Source organism: Helicoverpa armigera, chromosome 16 (assembly GCF_030705265.1).
Source record: "Helicoverpa armigera isolate CAAS_96S chromosome 16, ASM3070526v1, whole genome shotgun sequence".
Classification (NCBI taxonomy): Eukaryota; Metazoa; Arthropoda; class Insecta; order Lepidoptera; family Noctuidae; genus Helicoverpa; species Helicoverpa armigera.
Genome location: NC_087135.1, coordinates 6,998,693 through 7,020,805, shown reverse-complemented (window position 1 = coordinate 7,020,805; position 22,113 = coordinate 6,998,693). Strand labels below are relative to the sequence as shown.

The 22,113-nt window shown below is 36.9% G+C and overlaps 2 protein-coding genes across 5 annotated transcripts; one reads left to right on the top strand and one right to left on the bottom strand.

Moving 5' to 3' along the window:
* Positions 1-3,284: 3,284 nt before the first annotated feature.
* On the top strand, positions 3,285-10,854 carry LOC110378727 (YLP motif-containing protein 1). 3 transcript variants are annotated; one of them, XM_021338106.3, is made up of 9 exons: positions 3,285-3,674; positions 3,761-5,570; positions 6,792-7,442; positions 7,546-7,694; positions 7,786-7,974; positions 8,059-8,283; positions 8,510-8,564; positions 8,733-8,842; positions 9,597-10,854. In XM_021338106.3, exons 1-9 carry the CDS (start codon positions 3,480-3,482, stop codon positions 9,753-9,755), a joined length of 3,543 nt encoding a protein of 1,180 aa, XP_021193781.3. In that variant the 5' UTR covers positions 3,285-3,479; the 3' UTR covers positions 9,756-10,854. The 3 variants fall into 3 exon arrangements, with proteins under 3 accessions (XP_021193781.3, XP_021193783.3, XP_021193785.3); XM_021338110.3 differs by having other exon boundaries at positions 3,287-3,674; positions 3,761-4,001; XM_021338108.3 differs by lacking the exon at positions 8,510-8,564 and having other exon boundaries at positions 9,597-9,738.
* Positions 10,855-12,844: 1,990 nt separating this feature from the next.
* LOC110378728 (uncharacterized) lies at positions 12,845-21,022 on the bottom strand. Of its 2 annotated transcripts, XM_021338111.3 has the most exons (7): positions 20,863-21,022; positions 15,643-15,744; positions 15,310-15,502; positions 15,003-15,199; positions 14,431-14,514; positions 13,996-14,246; positions 12,845-13,587 (listed from the first exon to the last, which is right to left on the bottom strand). In XM_021338111.3, the coding sequence occupies exons 2-7, from the start codon at positions 15,742-15,744 to the stop codon at positions 13,461-13,463; spliced, it is 954 nt and encodes a 317-aa protein (XP_021193786.1). In that variant the 5' UTR covers positions 20,863-21,022; the 3' UTR covers positions 12,845-13,460. The 2 variants fall into 2 exon arrangements, with proteins under 2 accessions (XP_021193786.1, XP_021193787.1); XM_021338112.3 differs by lacking the exon at positions 14,431-14,514.
* Between the last annotated feature and the right edge of the window lie 1,091 nt (positions 21,023-22,113).

Here is a 22,113-nt window from a genome sequence, read left to right as displayed (position 1 = left end):
GACATTCCTTAAATTATAGTTTTAGTTTTTGAAGTGTTTTGAAATAAATTACTGTATAAATCTTTTTTAGGTGGAAAATCATCAAATGACCCCTCCCGCTCTGGATACAGCGTGAGGGTGTGCCAGACTTTTACTGACTAAACCCCACCATGTTCCTTATTAAGCCTTTTAGATACCATGGCCACGGACAAAAATGAATAGAAATCGAATCGCAATATGATCGCATTAGCAGTTTTAACCATATCGGGCATTCTGCTACTAATATAAGACCAATCGTATTCCAACGACATTTGATTGGTTTGCGGTTGGTCTGGGGCCCGATTCTCCTCATTTTACTTAAGCGACATACGATTCACATTCGACTGCGATTCAATCACGACTCGATTACGATTGAAGCGTATGTGGCATTCCATTATTTTTTTCTTTGAAATAAACGTTTTTATCCTTTTCTGACATTCAATAATGAATCATATTGTCTGCAAGTGATTTACGATTGCAACATGATTGAAGAGAAAACTACCTTATAGACCAAAATCACCAAAATAGCAGGGCCCCGATTCTCCTAATTTTACTTAAGCGTCATACGATTCACGTTCGACTCGATTCGACTGAGATCCGATCCCGACTCGATTACGATTGAAGCGTATGTGGCATTCCGCTATTTTTTCTTTCAAATAAACGTTTTTATCCTTTTCTGTCATTCAATAATGAATCATTTTGTCTGCAAATGATTTACGATTGCAAAATGATTGTACAGCAAACTACCGTATGGACCAAAATAGCAGACCAATCGCACACCAATCAAATGTCAATCGAATACGATTGGTATTTTATTAGTAGCAGAATGCCCAATATGGTTAAAACTGCTATTGCGATCATATTGCGATTCGATTTCTACTCGATTTTGACATTATTAACTTAGGAGAATCGGGCCCCAGACCAATCGCACACCAATCAAATGTCAATCGAATACGATTGGTCTTTTATTAGTAGCAGAATGCCCGATATGGTTAAAACTGCTATTGCGATCATATTGCGATTCGATTTCTATTCGATTTGACATTATTAACTTAGGAGAATCGGGCCCCTGCTATTTTGGTGATTTTGGTCTATACGGTAGTTTGCTCTACAATCATATTTCAATCGTAAATCATTTGCAGACAACATGATTCATTATTGAACGACAGAAAAGGATAAAAACGTTTATTTCAAAGAAAAAATAGTGGAATGCCAAATACGCTTCAAACGTAATTGAGTCGGGATTGAATCTCAGTTGAACGTGAATCCTAAGTCGCTTAAGTAAAATTAGGAGAATCGGGCCCCAGTAGTTTTTTGACCATTCAATAATTTTAATTGATGGAAACTTTGTGTGTTCTTTCGCAGGTATGCTGGAAGAGATTTCTTTAGTAAGCATTACCTTTGTAAATTCTTTCTTTCCTGGCTTATTTCTTATGATGTGTGTGTACATAAAATTGTTAATAAAATAAATAAATAGGGAAGTCATAAGTGCGAGCGGAGCGTGTTCGAAATTTTTTATATTACTATCACGACTAAACAACACTACTATAGTTACCGGCACGGATATTGAGCTCTCGGCCGAAGAGTGGGGATAGCTTTGCACACTGTACACATAAGGCAATAAACCAATAAATCGCTTCTGCGCAGGTGAAGGTCAGGGGCCCGATTCTGCTAAGTTAATAATGTCAAAATCGAATAGAAATCGAATCGCAATATGATCGCAATAGTAGTTTTAACCATATCGGGCATTCTGCTACTAATATAAGAGCAATCGTATTCCAATGACATTCGATTGGTTTGCGATTGGTCTGCTATTTTGGTGATTTTGGTCTATAGGTACGGTAGTTTTCTCTGCAATCATATTGCAATTGTAGATCATTTGCAGACAAAATGATCCATTATTGAATGACAGAAAAGGATAAAAACGTTTATTTCAAAGAAAAAATAGCGGAATGCTACATACGCTTCAATCGTAATCGAGTCGGGATTGGATCGCAGTCAAATGTGAATCGTACGTTGCTTAAGTAAAATTAGGAGAATCGGGCCTAAGGGCTCAATATCCGTGCCGATAACTATAACATGGAAAAACAGTACGAAATAACCGGAATGCGCGAGTGACGAAACGATTTTCTTTTGTTACATTGAGGACATAATACACAGAAAAAGGGCACTTGGGCGCGATTCTACTAATTTTACTTAAGCGACATACGATTCACATCCGATTGAGATCCAATCACGCTTGAACTCAATTACGATTGAAGCGTATGTGGCATTCCACTATTTTTTCTTTTAAATAAACGTTTTTATCCGTTTCTGTGATTCAATAATGAATCATATTGTCTGCAAATTATTTACGATGGCAATATGATTGTAGAGCAAACTACCGTATAGACCAAAATCTCCCCTCTAAATTTCAGCTTAAACAGATCACCCATTCTTGAATTCTAAAATGTGTAACTAACACGTCTTTCTTTTATATATTTAGATAGATATATAATTTCAATAAACCATTTTGGCCATTTTAAAGATTCTTTATTACACATACCTACTGACTATTAAAATGTATTGATAAACAAACATTTTAAAATAGGTACTACATAGAGCCAGAAAATATTCACAGCTCATAATAACTTTACAGGGGCGTCTTATTCCATGATGCAGGATGAAAAACACCCGGGTGCTGAGTTGTCACCCGGGTGCTTTGGAGCGCCAATGGACCAGAGAATTTCAATGAAAATGCACCCGTGTTGTGAAGCCGGGTGCGTTAGGTTTGTGCAGTCATAGTCAGTTTGGCCATGTAAGTCTATGTAAATACAATAATAGCAATTACTAGAACAATTAAAGCATTATTTTAAGAATAGAATAAGAAGAAGAAGATATTTTAAGTATCATTTTAGTAACTTTGTAAATCAAACGATATTGAACTTGCGGAAGTCACAGAAGTAGACGTCACTCAGTCAACGCGCCAAAGAGGCCGCGTTCTATTCGGCGGAAAATGATAGTGATTTTAAATATGTATTTACAACGTTTGTACTTTGGGTGCGTTTTATTTTGAGCAATGTAATAACTAAGTAGAAACGTTTAAGAAAAATATTTGCACAGACCCTTTTCTTGCATAATGGAATTCAAACGGGTCGTGTTATTTAATAGTGACAAAGTCCCAAAATATAATATAAACAAACACAGGTTATTAAAGTTTTCCGATGTCAGATGATATCGACAGTCGACGTCGAACATCACTAGCATATATAGAGACGCGTTTGGCGCATGTCAAGTTAACGTCAAGCAAGAAATCAATGGTACTAAACCAAAATGGCCGCCGTGTAAGATAACATTGTTCATCACAATAGAGGCGATTTATGATCCAAGAATTTAATATATTGAGACTTACCGAGATTCCTGTTTTAAATGAAATAACTAGTACGTTTTTGATATTTTGTGACAAGCAGTAGTTTAACACTATGGCTTGGCAAATGCCAACTTCGGCTCAATGGGGCTCAGGTATGGCGAATATGGCCATAGCCCCTGATATGAATATGGCAAATATGAATACGTACACGCCCGAGCAATGGGCGGCAATGCAGCAACAAAACTGGCAGCAATGGACCCAGTGGCAGCAGCAGTATGCTCAGTGGCAGGGCCAGTTTGGAGAAAAGGTTAGTTGTATTGTCAGCATTTATATCAGAATGTGTTTCTGTTTGGTACCTACAAGGCAAATAAAATGTACTTTGTTGTTTTGTAGTATAATGAGCAAATGCAAGCTATTCAAGCTATGGGTGGGATGCCGCCTCTTCCGCCGGCGAACACTGCTCCCCCGCCCGCGCCTCCGCCGCCTGACCAGCCGCCGCCGCCTCCACACGAGAACAACCAGCCGCTGTATGGAAGTGCCTCTTCTCAACCCGCACCGGTGCCTGCTCCCACAGCTAACCATCGAAATAATACCTCTGGCAATCATGCAAACATAAACACTCATCCACAAGCAGGTAATAATCAAAATTGGTCCTATGTTAAAGAAGCAGCTCAAACAACTAAAACTCCTGCAGCTCAAAGTTCAGTGAATGCTGAGGCTTTGAAGAAATTAGCTGAAGAAGAGAGGCTTTTTGACATTCAATTTCAAAAATGGGAAGAGGAAATTGAGAAGTGGAGAAGGGATAATGTCAATCACCCTGACAAACAGGCTTATAAAGAGTATGAGCAAAAATTTGAAGCATGCCGTGCTCAGCTTATGGAACGCAGGCAGCAGATGAAACAAAAAAGAGCCCGACTTCTGAGTAATACTGCACCTGTTCAACCAGCTAACACCACAGCTGCAAGCAATGTAACAACAACTGCTCCTCCAAATCTAAATAATACAAATGTTAATGCATTTCCTGGGAAACAATCTCAGAATTATGCAAATAGTTCTACCCAAAAATATCCAGATCATGGCAATTCCCAATATCAACAAGATCAATATAATGTGCCTAAAACAGCATACAACAGGGGTAATAATAACAAAAACATTGATCCTCAAGATAGATTTGAATCATATCAGAGCATGAGTGATAATACTTATCCAACAAATGTAAACTTTTCTGCTCCTCCGCCTAGCTTTCTGCCTACAAGTGGATCTAACAAATCTATTCCAGGCTTAGATTTAGTACCTGAGGTTGATAAGTCATATGATTCTAATGTAAACCAAGAGGTTGTAGATATCTCAGAAGAACAAACAGGAGTAACTGGTCATAACAAAGCCCCAGATTATACAACAATTTCCAAAGGAATCAATAATATTCTTGGTGATGAGAAAATTATGAATATTCTATCCATGGTTCGTGGACAATCTTCGCAAGATTACTCAGCTAGTGCTCCGAATATGAATACTCCAAATATGAATAATCCAAACATGAATAATCCAAACATGAATGCTCCAAATATGAATGTTCCAAATAGGAATATTTCAAAGATGAATGCTCCCATGCATGGTCCAAACATGAATGCTCCAGGACATTATAATTACAATAATCAAAACAATATTCCTTATGGCCATGGGAATAGGAATCAGAATAATCAAAATAATAGTTTCAATAATCAACAATATGATAATAGACAGAACATGCCTTTCAACCGTCAAGGACAAAATTATGGAGGACAACTAAATCGGGAAATAGATACTAGTTATCCACCTCCAAAGAGAATGCATGATGATATGTCCCAAGATCAATATAATTATGAAGGAAATGTGCAGTTTGGTGGGAATAATATGCCACCATCGTATGACAATGGGCCTCAGCGGGCTGGGCCTCCACATGTTGGTCCTCCACGGGCCAACATGAACCCACACAGACCTCCAATTCGCCCTCTGATGCAAGAAATAACAGAACACCCAGCCATGAATGAATTTAATCAAGGCCCACCTGACTTCAATCAAGGCCCTCCTGACAGAAAAATGTTCCATGAAAGTAATGTTAACCCCGTTGCAAAACAGCCTATCCACCCCCAATGGATAGATGAACCTTTGTTCACACCGTCCCTAATTGTTGAATATGAGCACAAGCCTCTCAGATTAAAAGGTAATATCATATGTTAGCAGTCATAATGACTATTGCCACAAACTTGTAAAGGCCCCGACTCCACCACCAAAGCAGAGACAAACAAGGTGGAGTTAAGATGTGTATCAGCTATAGTGCCATCTACCACAACTGTGCAGAGGCGCATCTCTGTAGGTATTCGGACAAGCAGAGGACTGTGCTGGATAGAGTAGAGCTGAAAATATGTGCAGTGAGCGTTTGATATTTGAATGTTGACTAAAAAGAAATCAAAAGGAAGTTGGTCCATCTTTTAGATTAGCAAACAATTTTGCATGTTTGTACCAATGACGTTACAATGCATTTTTTCAACTGAGTCACTGTTGCTTACAATTTTTTTCTCATTGTGACAGCAAAAGGTCCCAATCTCGAACATAAATTCATTATAATTTTGGTTACTCTAATGATTTGTTAGTCTTGCACACAGTGGCTTCTGTATAAGGCATTCTGAACTTGCCGCTATAAATCTATTGTCACCATACATTGAACTTCGATATGAGTCCCAATCAGTTTAAGGTTGTTTGTTTTCTTTGCTAGTTTAAACAATGGACTAATTAATATTTAAATTAATCCATTTAAGGCAGTCGCTCCTTGTAAAGCACTCAGCCGTATCTGGTTAGACTGGAAGCCAATCTCAACATAGTTGGGAAAAAGCTCGGGAGATGATGACTAATTAATATTTAATATCAACGCCCCCATTTCACGCGACCTGATAAGAAAAGACAGGCTTTGCTTACTGCATGTCACATACATCTTGTTTCTCCAGAGTACCGTGGTTAGTCTTCGAAGTTTGGCTCACATCTCAGAATCGCGTTCAGTACTGACCCAGCTCAATCTCAGTGAGAAGCAGCCCACATCTTTGCTTCCATCCCACAATTCAAAAACCGCTGAGCGGTATTCACAGAAGCTGAGGGGCAATGTGTGAATTAGGAGATTTCATTCATCGTATATAATTGAGACAAGAATTATCTCCCGCTTGTGGCTTCTCAACTTTGGTGGAGTCTAGGCCTAATTTATATGAAGTTTTTTTTGTTAAATATAAAGTCTCATTAAAATAACAATGCTTAAAGTGCTATTATACACACCATTCAATGGAAATGCATAAGGGTTTGTTAATTTCATGGGACCTTATGTTATGAAATCTTATGTAACTTTGTGACTTGATTCTTATTTTTAAAATAATCTGTCATTTTTGTTCTCTTTTAGCCCGAGATTTTATTGAGCCTGTTCATATGTTTGATTATAATCATAAATCAAAGGATGGTGATGTCAAAAGGAAGGACTTTGATTTAGAAAAAGAGGTAGATGAATTATTTTCGAGAAAACCAAGAAGACCTGAGAAAGAAATTGATTATACACGTGAGAGGTATAGTCGTGATCATTATTCAAGAGATTTTGAAAGAAGAGCACCAAGGGAAGATTTAAGAGATGAATTCCGACCACGAGTCCCTCCTAGAGATGATTATGAGGACAGAAGGCGACTGGATAGCAGGTATGACGATAGAAGACGAGATGAACGCGACGAGGACAGGAGAAGAGATGACCGCGAAAAGTACAGCAGACGTGAGGATATTTACAGAGACCGAGAGAGAGATTACAGGGACCGTGATCATGGCAAGGATGTTAGGAGAGATGAAATAAGGCATCGCAGTAGGAGTCGCGAACGAGATTCTCGTAAAAGGGGACTGAGTAGGGATAGCGAAAGTAGCATTAATCATTCAATTAAAAAATCGAAGGATAAAGATGAAAGTGTGGCAAATACTCCAGCATCATCAAAACACATTGTTATGATAGATGACTTATTAGAATCTCCTGGTCGAAGTATGAGACCTGATAAAATTGTTATTATCCTAAGAGGTGAGTGTGATAATATTAAAATGCTTATTATAAAATTTGAAAAAAAAATAAAGATAAAAAAATCTTGATGTAGGTAAATCTGTATTGTATAATTTTATTTAAGGTCCACCTGGAAGCGGAAAATCGTATCTGGCTAAATTAATCAGAGATAGAGAAGCAGAATATGGTGGTACTGTTCGGATCATGTCTATTGATGACTATTTCATGCAGGAGGGAGAAGTTGAAGAAAGAGACCCATCCACTGGAAAAATGGTGAGTTGATTATAATAATAACCCAATTCTTTAAGTAATATTTTATACATAATATTGATGAAAACTTTTACCTACCTTTTCACATTTTCAGGTTAAGAAACCAACACTAAAATATGAATATGATGAAAGCTCTGAAGAAACATATCTGAATTCATTAAAGAGAGCATTCAAGAGAAGTTTAACTGATGGCTACTTTACATTTTTGATTTATGATGCAGTGAATGATCAATTAAAGTCTTATGCTGATATATGGAACTATGCCAGGCAGAATGGTTTTCAAGTATGTAGAATAATATTAATCAATAAAATAAAAAATGACCATTCTCAATATTTGGGTAACATCAATTAAATTGTTTTTTCATAGGTGTACATTAGTACAATGGAACTAGACCCACAAGTGTGTTTTAAGAGAAATATTCACAATAGGAAATTGGAAGATATTGAAGTTCTTTCTGCTCGATTCTTTCCTACGCCGTCACATCACATACAACTGGACGCGACAACTTTGCTGCAGAATGCAGCCATTACTGAAGTTCAGATGGAGGACGCAGATGATGAAGTCGTAATGGAGGATGCACAGGAACCGGAGGTGAGGCCTCATTACCAAGCTCCAACCAACTACGGTGTTTAATCCTCCTGATGCAACTACAACACAACCTATCATTGTGTATTCTATGTTATTCTACAATTTAAGTATTTATTTATACCTATTTTTCTAATGGAATGTCCTATTTTGTGTTCATTTGGTTAGGGTAGGATTAATAAGTTTTATTTCAGCATTGTAACTAAACTCGTAAGATGCTGCCCCATCACAGGTTGAAAGCGTATTTACATCCAAGTGGGAGAAAATGGACGACGCCGCGCAACTAGGTAGGTTATTGGTTGAATATATTATGTCGTTATTCTTAGTTTAAGTTGAATATTGAAGTTGGTTAGGAATATTTTACTAACCCGTAACACCTCGCGGAGTTGTTAATCGGAGTCTGTATAAGAGATTGTTATTATAATGGGACTAAAAATATTTGTGTGTTGTTTCAGCCCGCCTCGACGGCACCAGCAAGCCTCTCCGGCCATCGCAACTCTCCATGGAAGACTACCTACAACTAGACGACTGGACTCCTAACACAGCAAAACCGGGAAAGAAATCTGTAAGTATAAATACGTATTTCTATTTAGGTTTTGCTTATTAATATCTATAAATTTATTAACAGTACGGGTATTAAATGTTGAGAATTTTATCATCCCCTCTAACTAAGCTTAATATGGCTTTTGTTTGAAGTGGGTTTAGATGTGTAATGCTACAGGTAAAGTCCGAACTCGCGATTCTCTTTATATCATTTGGGACTTGTTTACATTTGCTTGTGATATGGTTGTGGAAATGTGCTGGGCGTCTTACGTCCGATTTCCGATTAAACACGAACGGATCTTCTTTACAAATGTTACATTAGCTGCCAAAAGGTATGCGGCGTAAATCATTATTACCTACTTACCTACCTATATTTATTAACATGACGTACGTGATTCTTTAATGGATTTTAATTGTATTAAGTTGTTATTATTATTACATTCACCGCTTGGTGATTTTCGATTCTTTACGGATCGACTTATCTTTCAACAATTTTACAACCATATCTCTACTCAAAATTCTGGAGAACTTATGACTTAACTTTTTGATTGAATGCCCATTTAGCTGCGTTCTTATCCGAAATTTTACAAAAAAAAAAAAACATTTTCAAAAGTGTACTAAAGAATTAAACGTTTTGAAGCATTTTTACAAACCAAACGTTCGTTTCTATTATTTTGTCAAACTATTAATAAGTGAAAAATTGGGAAGGTGAGTTATTTTTTAAGTGTATGTCAAACGTGTCACGGAGTGTTTTCATCATGTACTAATTAAAACAGGTACGATGGGCGGACATTGAAGAAAGAAAGCAACAAGAGAAGATGCGCGCTGTTGGATTTGTAGTAGGCCAGACTGACTGGAATCGAATGACAGACCCGACTATGGGCTCTAGTGCGCTTACACAAACAAAATACATAGAACGTGTAAGACGCAATTAAAACATTCTCGTCAGAAGCTGTTATCGCCTGATAAAGTAACTCGTTCAGTCTTGAAGTATGTATAACAATAATAGTGAAATAAAATAAATCTATGTTGTATAACAATTTGAAAACAAAATAGGTATCAATTCAATTAAAAGTATTGTAACATCTTTCATAGTAACTGCATAAATTGAGAGCATGTATTTCACGAACCTGTATGCAGAATGTCTGTGCTTAAAGTTTATTAAACGATAAACTTAGTGTCTATCGAAACTATTAGTAGTACTGCCATTTTGCGCAATTATGATGATGAGGAAAAGATCGAACATCAGCAACCAGAGAGCACACAACGCTATTTACGAAATACTAGCTGTTTCGACTGGGTCTGACTTAAACAATATTTTATACAAGTCAGAAAAAAAGAATATTAGCTAGTTAATATTTGACATAATGAAGAGTGTAGTAGTAGTATCGTTCTTTCACATGGGCAATCCAATACTGTGATGATATCACCACAGTCATCTACGTGAGCTCTTTTGCTGTTTCGGCCTGTTTCCCCCTAATAGATTGTAATGGTGTATAAATTCCTAATTTCACAATGTATTAAAAAAATAATTGTTTTTGTATTGACTTATTTTTAAATATTAAAAAGTCAACTACCCTATGCTAATGTTGGACAGCTTGCCTAAACGACAATATCGTTTCATTATAATGCTCTCCTGGCAGGAAAAACGTTGGTGTTCGGTTTTTAATATTTCCTGTAGGTACATGTGTTTTCTTTCACTGCTAATTCTTTGTCCTGAATAAGATAACTGTCTTTGTTCTCATATTTTATTTAGACATATGCGAATGTGTTGTAAGAAAGAATTAAAGTTCACCATAGTGTGTGAAGTTTTGAAATAGGTATAGTATGTGGCAAATAAAAACTAGTTATTATTATGTTAGGTATTTTTAAAACTTAAGGAGCTTAATTCTTGGGCATAATTGGGGTTTTCATTGTGTTATTAATTGAAACTAGATATTTAGATTTCAATTAATAATATTTTCTATTCATTTTATCAAAAGTGAGAAAGTATGTACATTTTAAAATAATACTTCGTAATAAATCTTAGTAAAATAATTTGTGTATATTTTATTTAACAAAACTTTTTATAAAATTAATTTATTCTTCATCCATTGCGCTATAAAGACCAGCAAAATAAGAACTGCGATTTGGATAACTTTTAAAAACATATTTGTTTTTCGTGTCTTCTGATTTTGTATCATCAGCGGTTTTAACCTTTGTTAATTGTTGTTTATTCGAAGAACCATTGTTATTGTACGGATTTTTTTCACTACTCTTTTCGTTTACTTTATTTTGCTTTCTGGTATCCATTCTATGTGTTTCGGATGTTTCTGTCATTCCGGTTTTATCAATTTTATTAAAAGCAGCTGATTTTGTGATTGCCTGTGTGTCATCGCCTTCTCTTCCTGCCGTCATTATCATGACAGGAGGTGTACTCATTTCTGTCATGTGATCTTTAATGCATTGCTGCAAAATGTGAAGAAAAAACAAGAATGCTAAGAGCGTGAGCGCAGACATTGATGCGCCACTCTTGTGACCTCCTCCATAATTGCTGAAAGAAAAAAAAATTGTATACTAAAATGTTTTATGATGCGCCGGAATTATTATTATAAAAGCTCTTATTATAAGAACAGATTGAAAATTATCATATAAAAAAAAACTTCACTCGTCGGTACGATTTTGGACATTGTATTGAGCCATCGAGCCAGCTCTGCATTTGGCCCAAAGATCGACCTAAGATTGACAGCTATTTTGCCCGGTATTACCAGGTTCGGCAAAATCAAGCACCCAAAATAAAAAAGATGTCCAAAATAATTTTCGACGTAAAATTATCATGATAAAAATAACAGAAAACACTAAAGCCATAAAAAGTAACAGAGCTGCAGATGCGTCATTTTATAATTTCAGGCGTATTTAAAACCGTTTGAAAGACAATATTTTAACTCCCGCAAAGTTTTCATCAACGGCGTGCGTCTTTAAGATATCGAGTGTCAAGGGGTTATTTGAACCGCAGCTGGCGTTTTGCCCCGATCCAAATCATTTAAGGAATTGTATTAAACCCTGCGCAGATGTAGCTCTGGTGATCATCTGCAACTTTGCATTTTCTTATATTAATTGACCCTTGACTATAATTTGAGTTCGATAGACACGTCCAAAAAGAAACAATAAAATTGGTTTTCTCCTAAAAGATTTTTATAAAAAAAAAAAAAACTAATTTTTGCAGTTTTACTCTTCCGTTCATCCATCTTGACATCACTAGTGCAAGCTCTCAATTCGTGTTAATTGTAAAAAAATATGAGCGTAAGGTCTCATTGATTTGTGTGCGGGTTTACACTTAACTTATTTAGGAAAATACTTACTGTTTTGCAGAAGCCCCGTGTGATGGGGCAGATGGCTCGTACGCATAATATACGTGGTGGTCGTGAACTGGTATTTCTGAATATCTATACCAGAAGATACAAATCAGATGTAAATAAAAAATGTCAAAGGCATTATAAGGAAAGAGATCAATTTCATATACTTTGATTTCCTTAATTATTTGTCTACTTTAAACAGATAATTAAAAGCAGCCCTTGCCTACTTTGTCCGCAGCTACACGCGAGTTTAAGGGGTATATAATTAGCAAAGAAACAAAAAAATAAAAATGTAAACCATTCGTCTTTCAAAGGCTAAAAAAAATATTTTTATTTTGAGGCAATTTAAACTTTAGTTGACCGTTATTGTTCCTTCAATCCATGCTAAAGTGCAAATCGCTCACCTGTCAGTCAGTTGCTTTGTTCCAAGTCCCACTTGGGACAGAAGATTTTCCAACGTCATCTCACTATAACACAGTGTCAACGAATGTCAAGGTTTAACTGACTGATGACGACGGGATGTGCAAGCACCCATGATACATAGTACGCTCTACTTACTTTGTGTAGCAGTTGTCTCTTATGTGAAGTTATTATAGCGGTATTTCCAAGTTAGTTTCTAGAAATCACGCTAATCTATGTCGAGAGTTATGCATTTTAGAGGCAGGTAGAGTTAAAAGAAAATCCAGAAATAATAATTATTTTTTATTAATTTACAATCACAAGCACACAAGGACGTCCTCAATCACTCAGTCGCACAAAATATACATAAATACTAACTATTAAGTGATATAAATATTAATTTATATCACATATAACTTTTTACATCAGTCGTCAATAATCGAGAAACTGGCGGAATATTACATCGTTTATACAATAAACAATGTGCCAATTACGCAACATTTTACAATACTCACTTCTAAGGGTTTCATGGAATGTATAACAATGTGGGACAAGTTTACCGTTTACACATTTACGCCTAAAATAAATTAAATAAATAAATAATTTAATAAATTATTTAAACACTATACTTGACGCTGTTTCAATAAGAGCGATGGGATAACTCGAGCAAAATATGCCAACGTAGTTAATTGCGTCAGTAGTTTACATAATACTTCAATGTACCCACCGACTTTAAAACGAATCTTATTTTGACTATTTAAATATCCTTCAATTATCTGCGGAAACGGAATTTAAGAAATGCCAATTCCAAGAGGTAAAACTTTGGAAACGATAAGCTACTTATTAGATTTGTTATCACTAATTCTGAAGTCACGCAAGATGTTTTGGCGGATTTTTCTGTTGGCATTAAACTTCATTGCATTGGAGATACATTTGGCGACAATCAACTCCTGAACGGCCTCGACGACCAGCCTCATAGAAGTCATCGAAAGTGCCTCCGGATTGCCTCTCCAAAACGAAGCTTGCAGCGTAACTGTGAAAATCAAACATTTTAATTAGTCTCTATTCTTGAACTTTGTGGTGGTAAAATATATTTAAAAATTAAATGGAAATAAGTATTTGTCCAATCATTGATTCAATGTCTCACATTAACTTTTAAAGACTATAGAATTGATTCATTCATTTAACGAATTGTAATGGTGTGTGCTTTCTTGCTACTTATGAATTTATTGTTATAATTTCTACCACGCACAGCTTTTCGTGAATTCGGGGAAATTAATTGCTTTAATTTTCAATGACTTCACACTTAAAAATGCATAAATGGAGGCATGTATAATTTCACCTGTTAGCCATAATCCTACCGGATGAGTCAGTACCGGAATGTAGGTATGTGTTGTAGGCATTGATTGAGAATAATAAACCAAGAGAAAGGAATACTTACGTTCCGAATTGACAGAACACGCTCTTGGGGCCGATGTCATCAGAGCACTCAGTGTTAGCATCGCAGACGTATTTCTGCAGGCACTTGTCATCATTGGTGCCGAATGACCTTACGTAGGTTTTGAACATGGCAATGCCGGCAAGCGCTGCGTCACTGACTGAATCTTTGCGTCCCATCGATCTCGCTGCCAATGACCTATGAGAGAATGAAGTCTTCAGGGCGTCCAAAAGATTTACGACGATGTTGATGAACTGCAAGAAAAAAAATGAACGTTTAAAACATGATGTTTGGGTCATAGAAGCCTGAAAAAGAATCACATGATATTCTGAAGTTATATAGTTTTATATTAAGACTGCTTTGCATTCGTCGTCACTAAAGATGATGGCTTACAGATAACTAATTGCATAAAGGGAGAAGGAAGGATGGGTAGCGTACCTCTCCAGCCTGCTTTGCCATGGAGGCGACCTGGTCGGGATCTTTTGCACCGAGCACCGTCGACAGAACCGCAGCCAATATACCCTGAAGCAAGCGAGAAGCAACACCGTCTCCGTAACCAAATTTTACTATTTACATTCCAAAGATAGGAAAGACCTCAAGGAAAAAATAAATATGAATTTTGATGATTAAAAATATAATAGATAGAAGTGTATACTAAAGTGATTTCTCTGAGGTGATCCCTGGACGTGAAGGTACTAGTTATTTGTAGTGAATTAAGGCTTCTATGCTACTTGACAAATGATGCCTACTACAGGTGAGGGTCAAATTACGTGGTGCTTTTTACATTATTGGAGTGATTTTAATTAACCTTCTAAATAAATATCAATCAGTATCTACAAAAAAACTATGTTAGTGGATCAGTAGGTATGGATAAATAAATTATATTTGCCATTTGTTTGTTTTGTACATGAACGGTTTCTTCAGACCTGAAGCTTTCGTGATGGATATGGGTTTTATGATTTTTCGTGTTGGAAGGAATTTTACCAAATTAATTTTATACTTTTATGTACCTGCATTGGAGATGAGCCGTTGTCTACTTTGTCAATACCATCGCTTGATGCTCCCCCTCCGAGAATGGCAGTAAGGATCTTAAGACCCATTGATAGTAAGTTGGCCCAAGGTGATGGCGAAACTGAATCGGTGTCGATGCTGTCGCTCTTGTTAGGTCCTGTCGTGCCCGGGTTGAAAATCATTTGCATAAGCATACCTGTAATAGTTATATCAATCGCATTATTAATAAATATCATTCAAGACTACACAAATAAAGTCTTCAGAGCATTATGCTACCTAAAAGCGTTTTGTTTATTTGCTACTTACCGAGCATGTTTGACCAGGAGAAGCCTCCGTCGGAGATAGAGTTAGTCTGAATTTCATCAATGTCGTCCAAAGCAACCTTCTTGAGGGCGTTGGACTTCTCGGCGAATTTACGCTCTTCTGCTTGTACTTGCTGGGGCATTGGTAACGAGTTGCTGTAATATTGCGGATTATGTGTCCGCACGCTACTCGTAGCCTGAAAATAAGAATGGTAAGTCAAATGAGCGATCCTTAGGTCAAAAGTTTTGATCATCCGGAGTCTGTGAACATTTTGCTTTCATTAAAGTGGACATAGGTAAGTATGAAATATTTTGGTAAGTAGAGATTAAACCATACCTGTGAAATAAGAGGGACTTGCTGAGGATAGGCCAGCGTATGGAGAATGGCCGATGAACTTATTAGCGCCAGCAGCGCCCATCCCGTTACGGTGTGATGCATCTGTTGACAAAGAAAATGCTAGTAAGTAATCTTCAAAGCATTATACTTAACGTTACTTGAACCTTAATTTCTTAACGCGTAATTGTTTCAAAATAAACGTTGCTGAGAATAAATTTAATTGTGCTCTCGCGCAATGGACGTCGATTAGAAAGTGTTCTGATGAGTGATTCGCGCGAATTGATTGCTGCTTTGAGACTTGCTTAGAAAGTAGCCCCTAACGTCGCCTTCTCTGTATTTTTACGAGGATGCCTGCGTCATTAATTAGAGGACGTTTGCTTTTATCTCTTTTTAAATACGATTAATTAACCGACGCGTTTTAATTTAAATACCTTTTTTAAGTAGGTATTCGATATTTTTTATTATCGTCGCTTTGCGTAATTTACACAAGTGTTCAGCTACAAAAAATATGGTATAAATACCTAATAGGTATTACCTACCGAGTTTATGGTTACGTACATGCAATGTAGTTCTGTTCTAAAAGAATAAAAGGTAGAACGAATTATTAATTCCATCATTTTGGGTAGTTGTACGTTAAGGCATTAGGGCTAGCCGGCTAGTCCAAGCCTGCCATCCGGTGTAGAAGTGTGTTACTCGCATGTCCGACAGCCCTCGAATGCAGGTGACCCGGTCTTTGTAACTGTTCTTTGGATGTCACCTCTTACCATGGTGCCCACCTACTTAATAAGGTGCTAGTTATATAAATTGACGCAAATTTTAACAGTTCACCATGCACGGAATGTCAAACGGTCTACTTTCTTTGACCGATAAAAAAGCATTAGCACCTGCTACGACTTCCGGTTTCACTTTACAAAAATTATATCACGGCGACGGCCAGGAAAATAGAAGTTGGAAGTTTCATGTTTTTACACGGGATTATTTTAGTTCTGAGTTTGTCGTTGACCAGTCGAAGAAACGAGTTACATACGTATGTTTATATCGTGGTAAAACAGAGGAGCGCGGGCGCACCGGTCGCCGGTGACAGCGGGTCCGTCGAGATTCTCTCTGGAGAAATTTGCTGTCGCAAGACTTGCGCCGTCATCACTTATGTTTTATGTATGCTTTGTTGCCGCTATATGCTGGTAAACCGCTACATACATGATGCTATTTATGTAATGACTTCGTCCAGGCGTCGTCAATAACTATCCATATGTAACAAGTGTCAAAACGGCGTAAATCCGTTTTCAAAACTTTTGTCGGGAAAGTTGATTTTCTCATTGAGAACTACTTTAAAAAGAGATTTCGTTTTCTTATCGCGTCGTTTATTGTTTTGGTGTTAAGGTATGTTATATCGATTAACTTATTGATCGTTTTGAAGGTGTCTTGACCCCTTAACCCAGTAACCCTGGGCTGGCGCGGGTTACTGAACTTAGCTTTGCAACGCACGAGAAACTCAGCCTCACTTTCGATCGTCGCGGATCTTCACGCTTGGACCGACCTACATTTGCATAAACTAATAAAGATAAGAACTCTTACACAAATAATACCTAATAAGCAGGTGTGTATCTACCTGCTATAAGTAGAACTCTATAATTAAAATCCATAAAATTTTTCGTGACTTATTTTAAAAGAGTTTTTATTGACATACGCAATACGTTTTTGTTTTTAAAGGAAATTTGAATTTTATACCATGAGAAGAAGACACAGTTGCCAAAAGCTGAAAGAGGTTTATGAATAAACTGAAGAATTGACTGTTAGATAAATATTCCATTAAACTATTAAATACTTATATAAATATAAATATTTCCTATTTCTTTGATCTGAGAATATTTCATAGAATATCAGGTAAATGATACTGTCTGGTAACGCAGAACGGCTGGCGCAAGGCGCGGCATACATGGCGATGGGTGAAAGCAACTCGGTCCGGTCGCGTGTGTTCCATTGCCGTGCAAGGTTAACGTTTTTCTAATTTCGGAGCGAGGACTCAGACCTGCTATTACGTTGTGACCAACTGGCTCCCAACTTTCATCGGAAATTCACCGTGGAAAAATGAGAATCGCAAATTTCACCAGCCGTTTGGCAATTTTCCTCTTGTGCGTGCCGAGACGTGAGATTTTCTTTTGTAACGTCTCGACGTACATGCGAGTATTGTTTGAAAAACTTGCATGTACAGTTTTCTTGGTTTTCCTGCTTCTATATTTAAGAGCAAGAAAGTTTTTGCCAGAGCATCTCTTATCCTTGTTTTCATCTTCAATGTTTTTTCGGCTTTTTCGCTGAGTGACCGCCAGCATGCAATCCGCTTTCTAAAACCATCCGTAAGACCGTGCGTGTTTGTACGCGGATATGAGCATGGACTGAAATGTATTCAGTTGTAATAAATACGAATGAATATTACCGTTGAAACTAGGTATCTGACTGTATTTTTAATTTATATAATAGTTACGTTACCTATTATATTTTTTATTGATGATTTTTTCAAATTAAAACTGAATTTTTGTACCTACCTATTCGATTGGTATGTATAATTTATTTATGTTTGTTTTATCCTTCAACATCAAATTAAATTAGTAAGAAGCTTGACCCTTTTTTGATAACCTACCTAAACAGTGAAGTGTTATGTCAATGATATTTCTCAAATCGGAGCATGGTCCATACGTCCATAGTTGGACAGTTATGTTTAACATCAGTTTCACCAACTAACGTTACACTTGATACGATAGAGTCGCATCATCGGTTCTCGCGATTGATTACTTCTAGCTGTAATGATAAAGTACCAGTGATGTTCCACAAAGTGATCCGTAGGCGCGTTACACACCGTTACCGAGTTCTCGATGCGGATCAATCGTACGGTACACCTGATTCAAGATGCACATGTTCAATTTGGGTCGACGCCTACTTTAACACTTCAATCGTGTCAATCACCGTTTCACATTTAAATCATGTAGGTAGCCACCTGTTTGGTATGTTCCGCATTGTGTCTGTGTACTAAACTAACAAGCGAAATATTTGACCCTACTTACATGATAAATAAGAATTTGTATACCTCATTTAAGATTGTATCTTATCACGTACCTAAAAAGATTATGTCCAAACATTCCAAAGAATTTAATAAGAACAAAAATAATAAGAGAAAGAAATTTCTCCGCGCATCCGAAAGGGACCGCCGAAGGCCGCGGGCAAGGTGTCAGTAGGTACATAATTTACGTTTTAAAATCTTTTCGATTACCCAACGTTGCCGGTGAATGACGAGTTTGCCTCTCACGTCCGCCGAAACAACTTTCACTTTAAAGTTTTTTGGACATGAGTGTATCGAGCATTTCGGAAGTCTCGCTTCAAGATGACGACAGCGATGGTTTATCGTCGCGACTAGGATGTTGTTTGTAGCTTTCAGCATTTGTTTGTTAGGTAACGATATGAAAAAAATATGTCAGCAATGGAATAACATGATAATTTGGCCGTGCTTATTTTCTTAGTTTTCCACGTGAAGACATATTTTAGAGCGCAACATAAAATATGAAACTTCAGCCCGGGTAATGGACGGCGGTAACAAACTAATATTGTGCATTTTTCTAAAAAGATACCCATCGAAATGGCCACGATATTTGCATGATGACATAACATTATCAATTTCTGGGAATACATAATCACGTTCTAGTAGGTACTCGTGTTTATGTTAGATCGAGAAACGCGGCGATGGGACCGGGCAGCCGGCACGCAAGCGGATTATTGGCCATTCCGATCGCAGCAGCTTTCCTCGCCACTTTCAACACGCGCCCGCGCACGTTTCAAGACTTTTAATTACTTAAGAACCTGTCACAAGTATCATAACACTCGTCAAGCGTCAAGATCTCATCTTTTGTTTACAAACTTTTATGGAAGGTAGAGAAATGTTGCTGGTTTATAAATTTTCTAATAAAGTAAAAATTTTAAAAACTCCTTTTACATAAATGAGAAAATATTAATCTATCATGAAATTATAATTAAAATACCCTTGCTATTCCTAAATGAACTTGAATGTTCGACCAGAGTAAATGGATTGATTCGCTCTATTTGAAGAATAGAGCAATTAAACGAGCCACCGGATGAGAATTTAAAATTGATTATCATTAGCAACGCGACTATCTATCGTAAATCCAACATGTTACGAGCAAAAAATACCGTTGGAAAATCTCTTTGTAAAACGTTATTTTTCAATGCGCCTCGCATCATTGTTACGTCAAATTAGCCGCTCAAGAATGTTTTGTCTCTCTGTATTCTTTAGATTCCCCGCGACGAATTCAGGGTTGGAACGCATTATGTGAACATTTTCACATTTTAGAAAGCGAAGGTTTATATTTACATGACTAAAGCGGACAGTGAAAATAATATGCCGTGTGGAAGTTCATAACGAGTGTGAAATGTTCGTGACTGATAAATTCATTGTTCCGTCATTTGTGAATTGATTTGGTGGGTGTTTTGTTTGTTTATTTTAAATTCAAATTCAAGCAGGTTCATTAATCTTTTAACTTACTATGGTCCAGAAAAAGGTTTAAAGCTTTAATTTCCAGATTTTATAGTTGCTGTAAAAGTCATAGTTTTAAGGATATGCACTTTCTTATTTTAAGCTCTTAGCTTAAAATAAGAAAGTGCTGGCTGTAAAATATCGTAAATGTTGCAAAAGTAGCTATTTCTATAAATCAATGGTAAATTACAATTAAGGCTTTGAAGTAATCAGTTATTAACTTATGTAAAAAAAATGTCTATCTAAAATTTTTCTTCATCATCTTAAATTACAACTTAATAGCAGAGCATTAGATACTAATTAATATACATACTTGAAAAATATATACAAACGTTTGCATTTGAATTAAAATATTTATGCAAAAACTAATATAACTAGCTTTAATTATTATAACATATCTGTCATTCAAAAAATATTTCACAAAAAAATTTGATACTTCATATATCAATTTGTTTATTCACTACACAACTCTAATATTTTTTTACTGTAATCACTAAATTGATTTAAGCCTTTCATTAAAATATAAACAAACATTTTGTATCACCAAAATCACTTGTGAAACACCTTATCTATTCTATCACGTGGTCACTTGCAATCATCAGCGTCCTCCAACTTTCACACGATTCCAGACACGAACACTTCATTATTTCCACTGTCCTAAGGGACTCTTAAAACCTTACCTTATCTCGTTCTGGGAGGTATATCACTAACACTGAATCACGTTATCTTCCACGAGGTAGCTATATCGTCACCGGTGAAAGTGCGTGTTGCCTGTGCGAGAGTTAAACTTGCAATGAGTGTTGCGCCTTGAACTTCACTATATATATATGATGACCCAGTTATGGTGGCAGCGGCTAACTGTGCTAGTCGGTCTGCCTGTCCGTGTGTCCAACCTGTTCCCATCCCATTGCACGGACCGTTCCCGACTGGACCTTGTCAAGGACATTCGGTTACCGAACCTACAACACCCTGCTGGCATTCAATGTTTGACATTCCTTGGTGCAACGGACATGTTAATTATCTAACGGCCACAGGAGCATACCTTTGAAAATGATAGGATAAGAAAGAGCTTATCTATTATGTACTTATATGAATTTGTTGCTAAACATTATTTTTGGTATTGTTCCAGGTAACTTGTTGGATATCAGAGCCCAAGCGACTTTTGGTCAGGTAAAATGCACTGGATGGTAGGTTCAATATTCAAACTTTAGCAAAAGGTATGATCAAGAGTCTAGAAAACCACAGCAAAGCCTGTAGGTACCTATCGTCAATGCTTGGGTGGTCTGTCTAGCAAAAAGGCTAACAGCACAATGAAGTTTTATGTGTGAGCCAGAATAGCAATGGTAAACGCTCTCCAATACTTCATTAAACTTGTATACAATAAGATATTATGTACCGTTAATTTATGCTTTGGGTGTTCAATGAAATGGAGAAATGTTACAAGAGTAATCATCACATAGCACTCGATTCTAGGCAAAAGGATTTTGCACTGCAAGCAGTCGTGTGGCATCCTGGGTAAATATGTTATCATTATATTGACACATGCCCACTAAAGAAAGGTACTTATTTAAAAGAATACCAACAAACTCTTTATCATCTTCTACTAATGCACCCCCTTAGGACGTTGATCAATGATTGGTTCTACATATCCCTCTGGCTCGATCGATTGCGCTTCGATTTGATGGAGCACGTACCACAAACTTGAGTGCTCACTCGTCAATCGATCACATAAAATTAGGTCCAATCTCGCATCTTTCCCATCCGCTGGCTTTGTCCCCTCAGCTACCTTTCCCAGTAAAGTTGATGTGTCTCGTGGAAACTGAAGCGAATAACGCCTCGTCTCAATGGGCTACATTCTCTAGCTTCTCACGCTTGTCTTAAGTACTTAATGACACAGCGATCACTTAATTGCTTGGGCCTAGAAAAGGTAT

Coding starts and splice junctions, on each gene's coding strand:
- LOC110378727 (XM_021338106.3), top strand. CDS start 3,480: ATGGCTTGGCAAATGCCAACTTCGGCTCAATGGGGCTCAGGTATGGCG. Junction 3,675..3,760: donor AGGGCCAGTTTGGAGAAAAG/GTTAGTTGTATT, acceptor GTTGTTTTGTAG/TATAATGAGCAAATGCAAGC. Junction 7,975..8,058: donor CCAGGCAGAATGGTTTTCAA/GTATGTAGAATA, acceptor GTTTTTTCATAG/GTGTACATTAGTACAATGGA.
- LOC110378728 (XM_021338111.3), bottom strand. CDS start 15,744: ATGCATCACACCGTAACGGGATGGGCGCTGCTGGCGCTAATAAGTTCA. Junction 14,515..15,002: donor ACGGCTCATCTCCAATGCAG/GTACATAAAAGT, acceptor CGCTTGCTTCAG/GGTATATTGGCTGCGGTTCT. Junction 13,588..13,995: donor GTGTTCTGTCAATTCGGAAC/GTAAGTATTCCT, acceptor TGATTTTCACAG/TTACGCTGCAAGCTTCGTTT.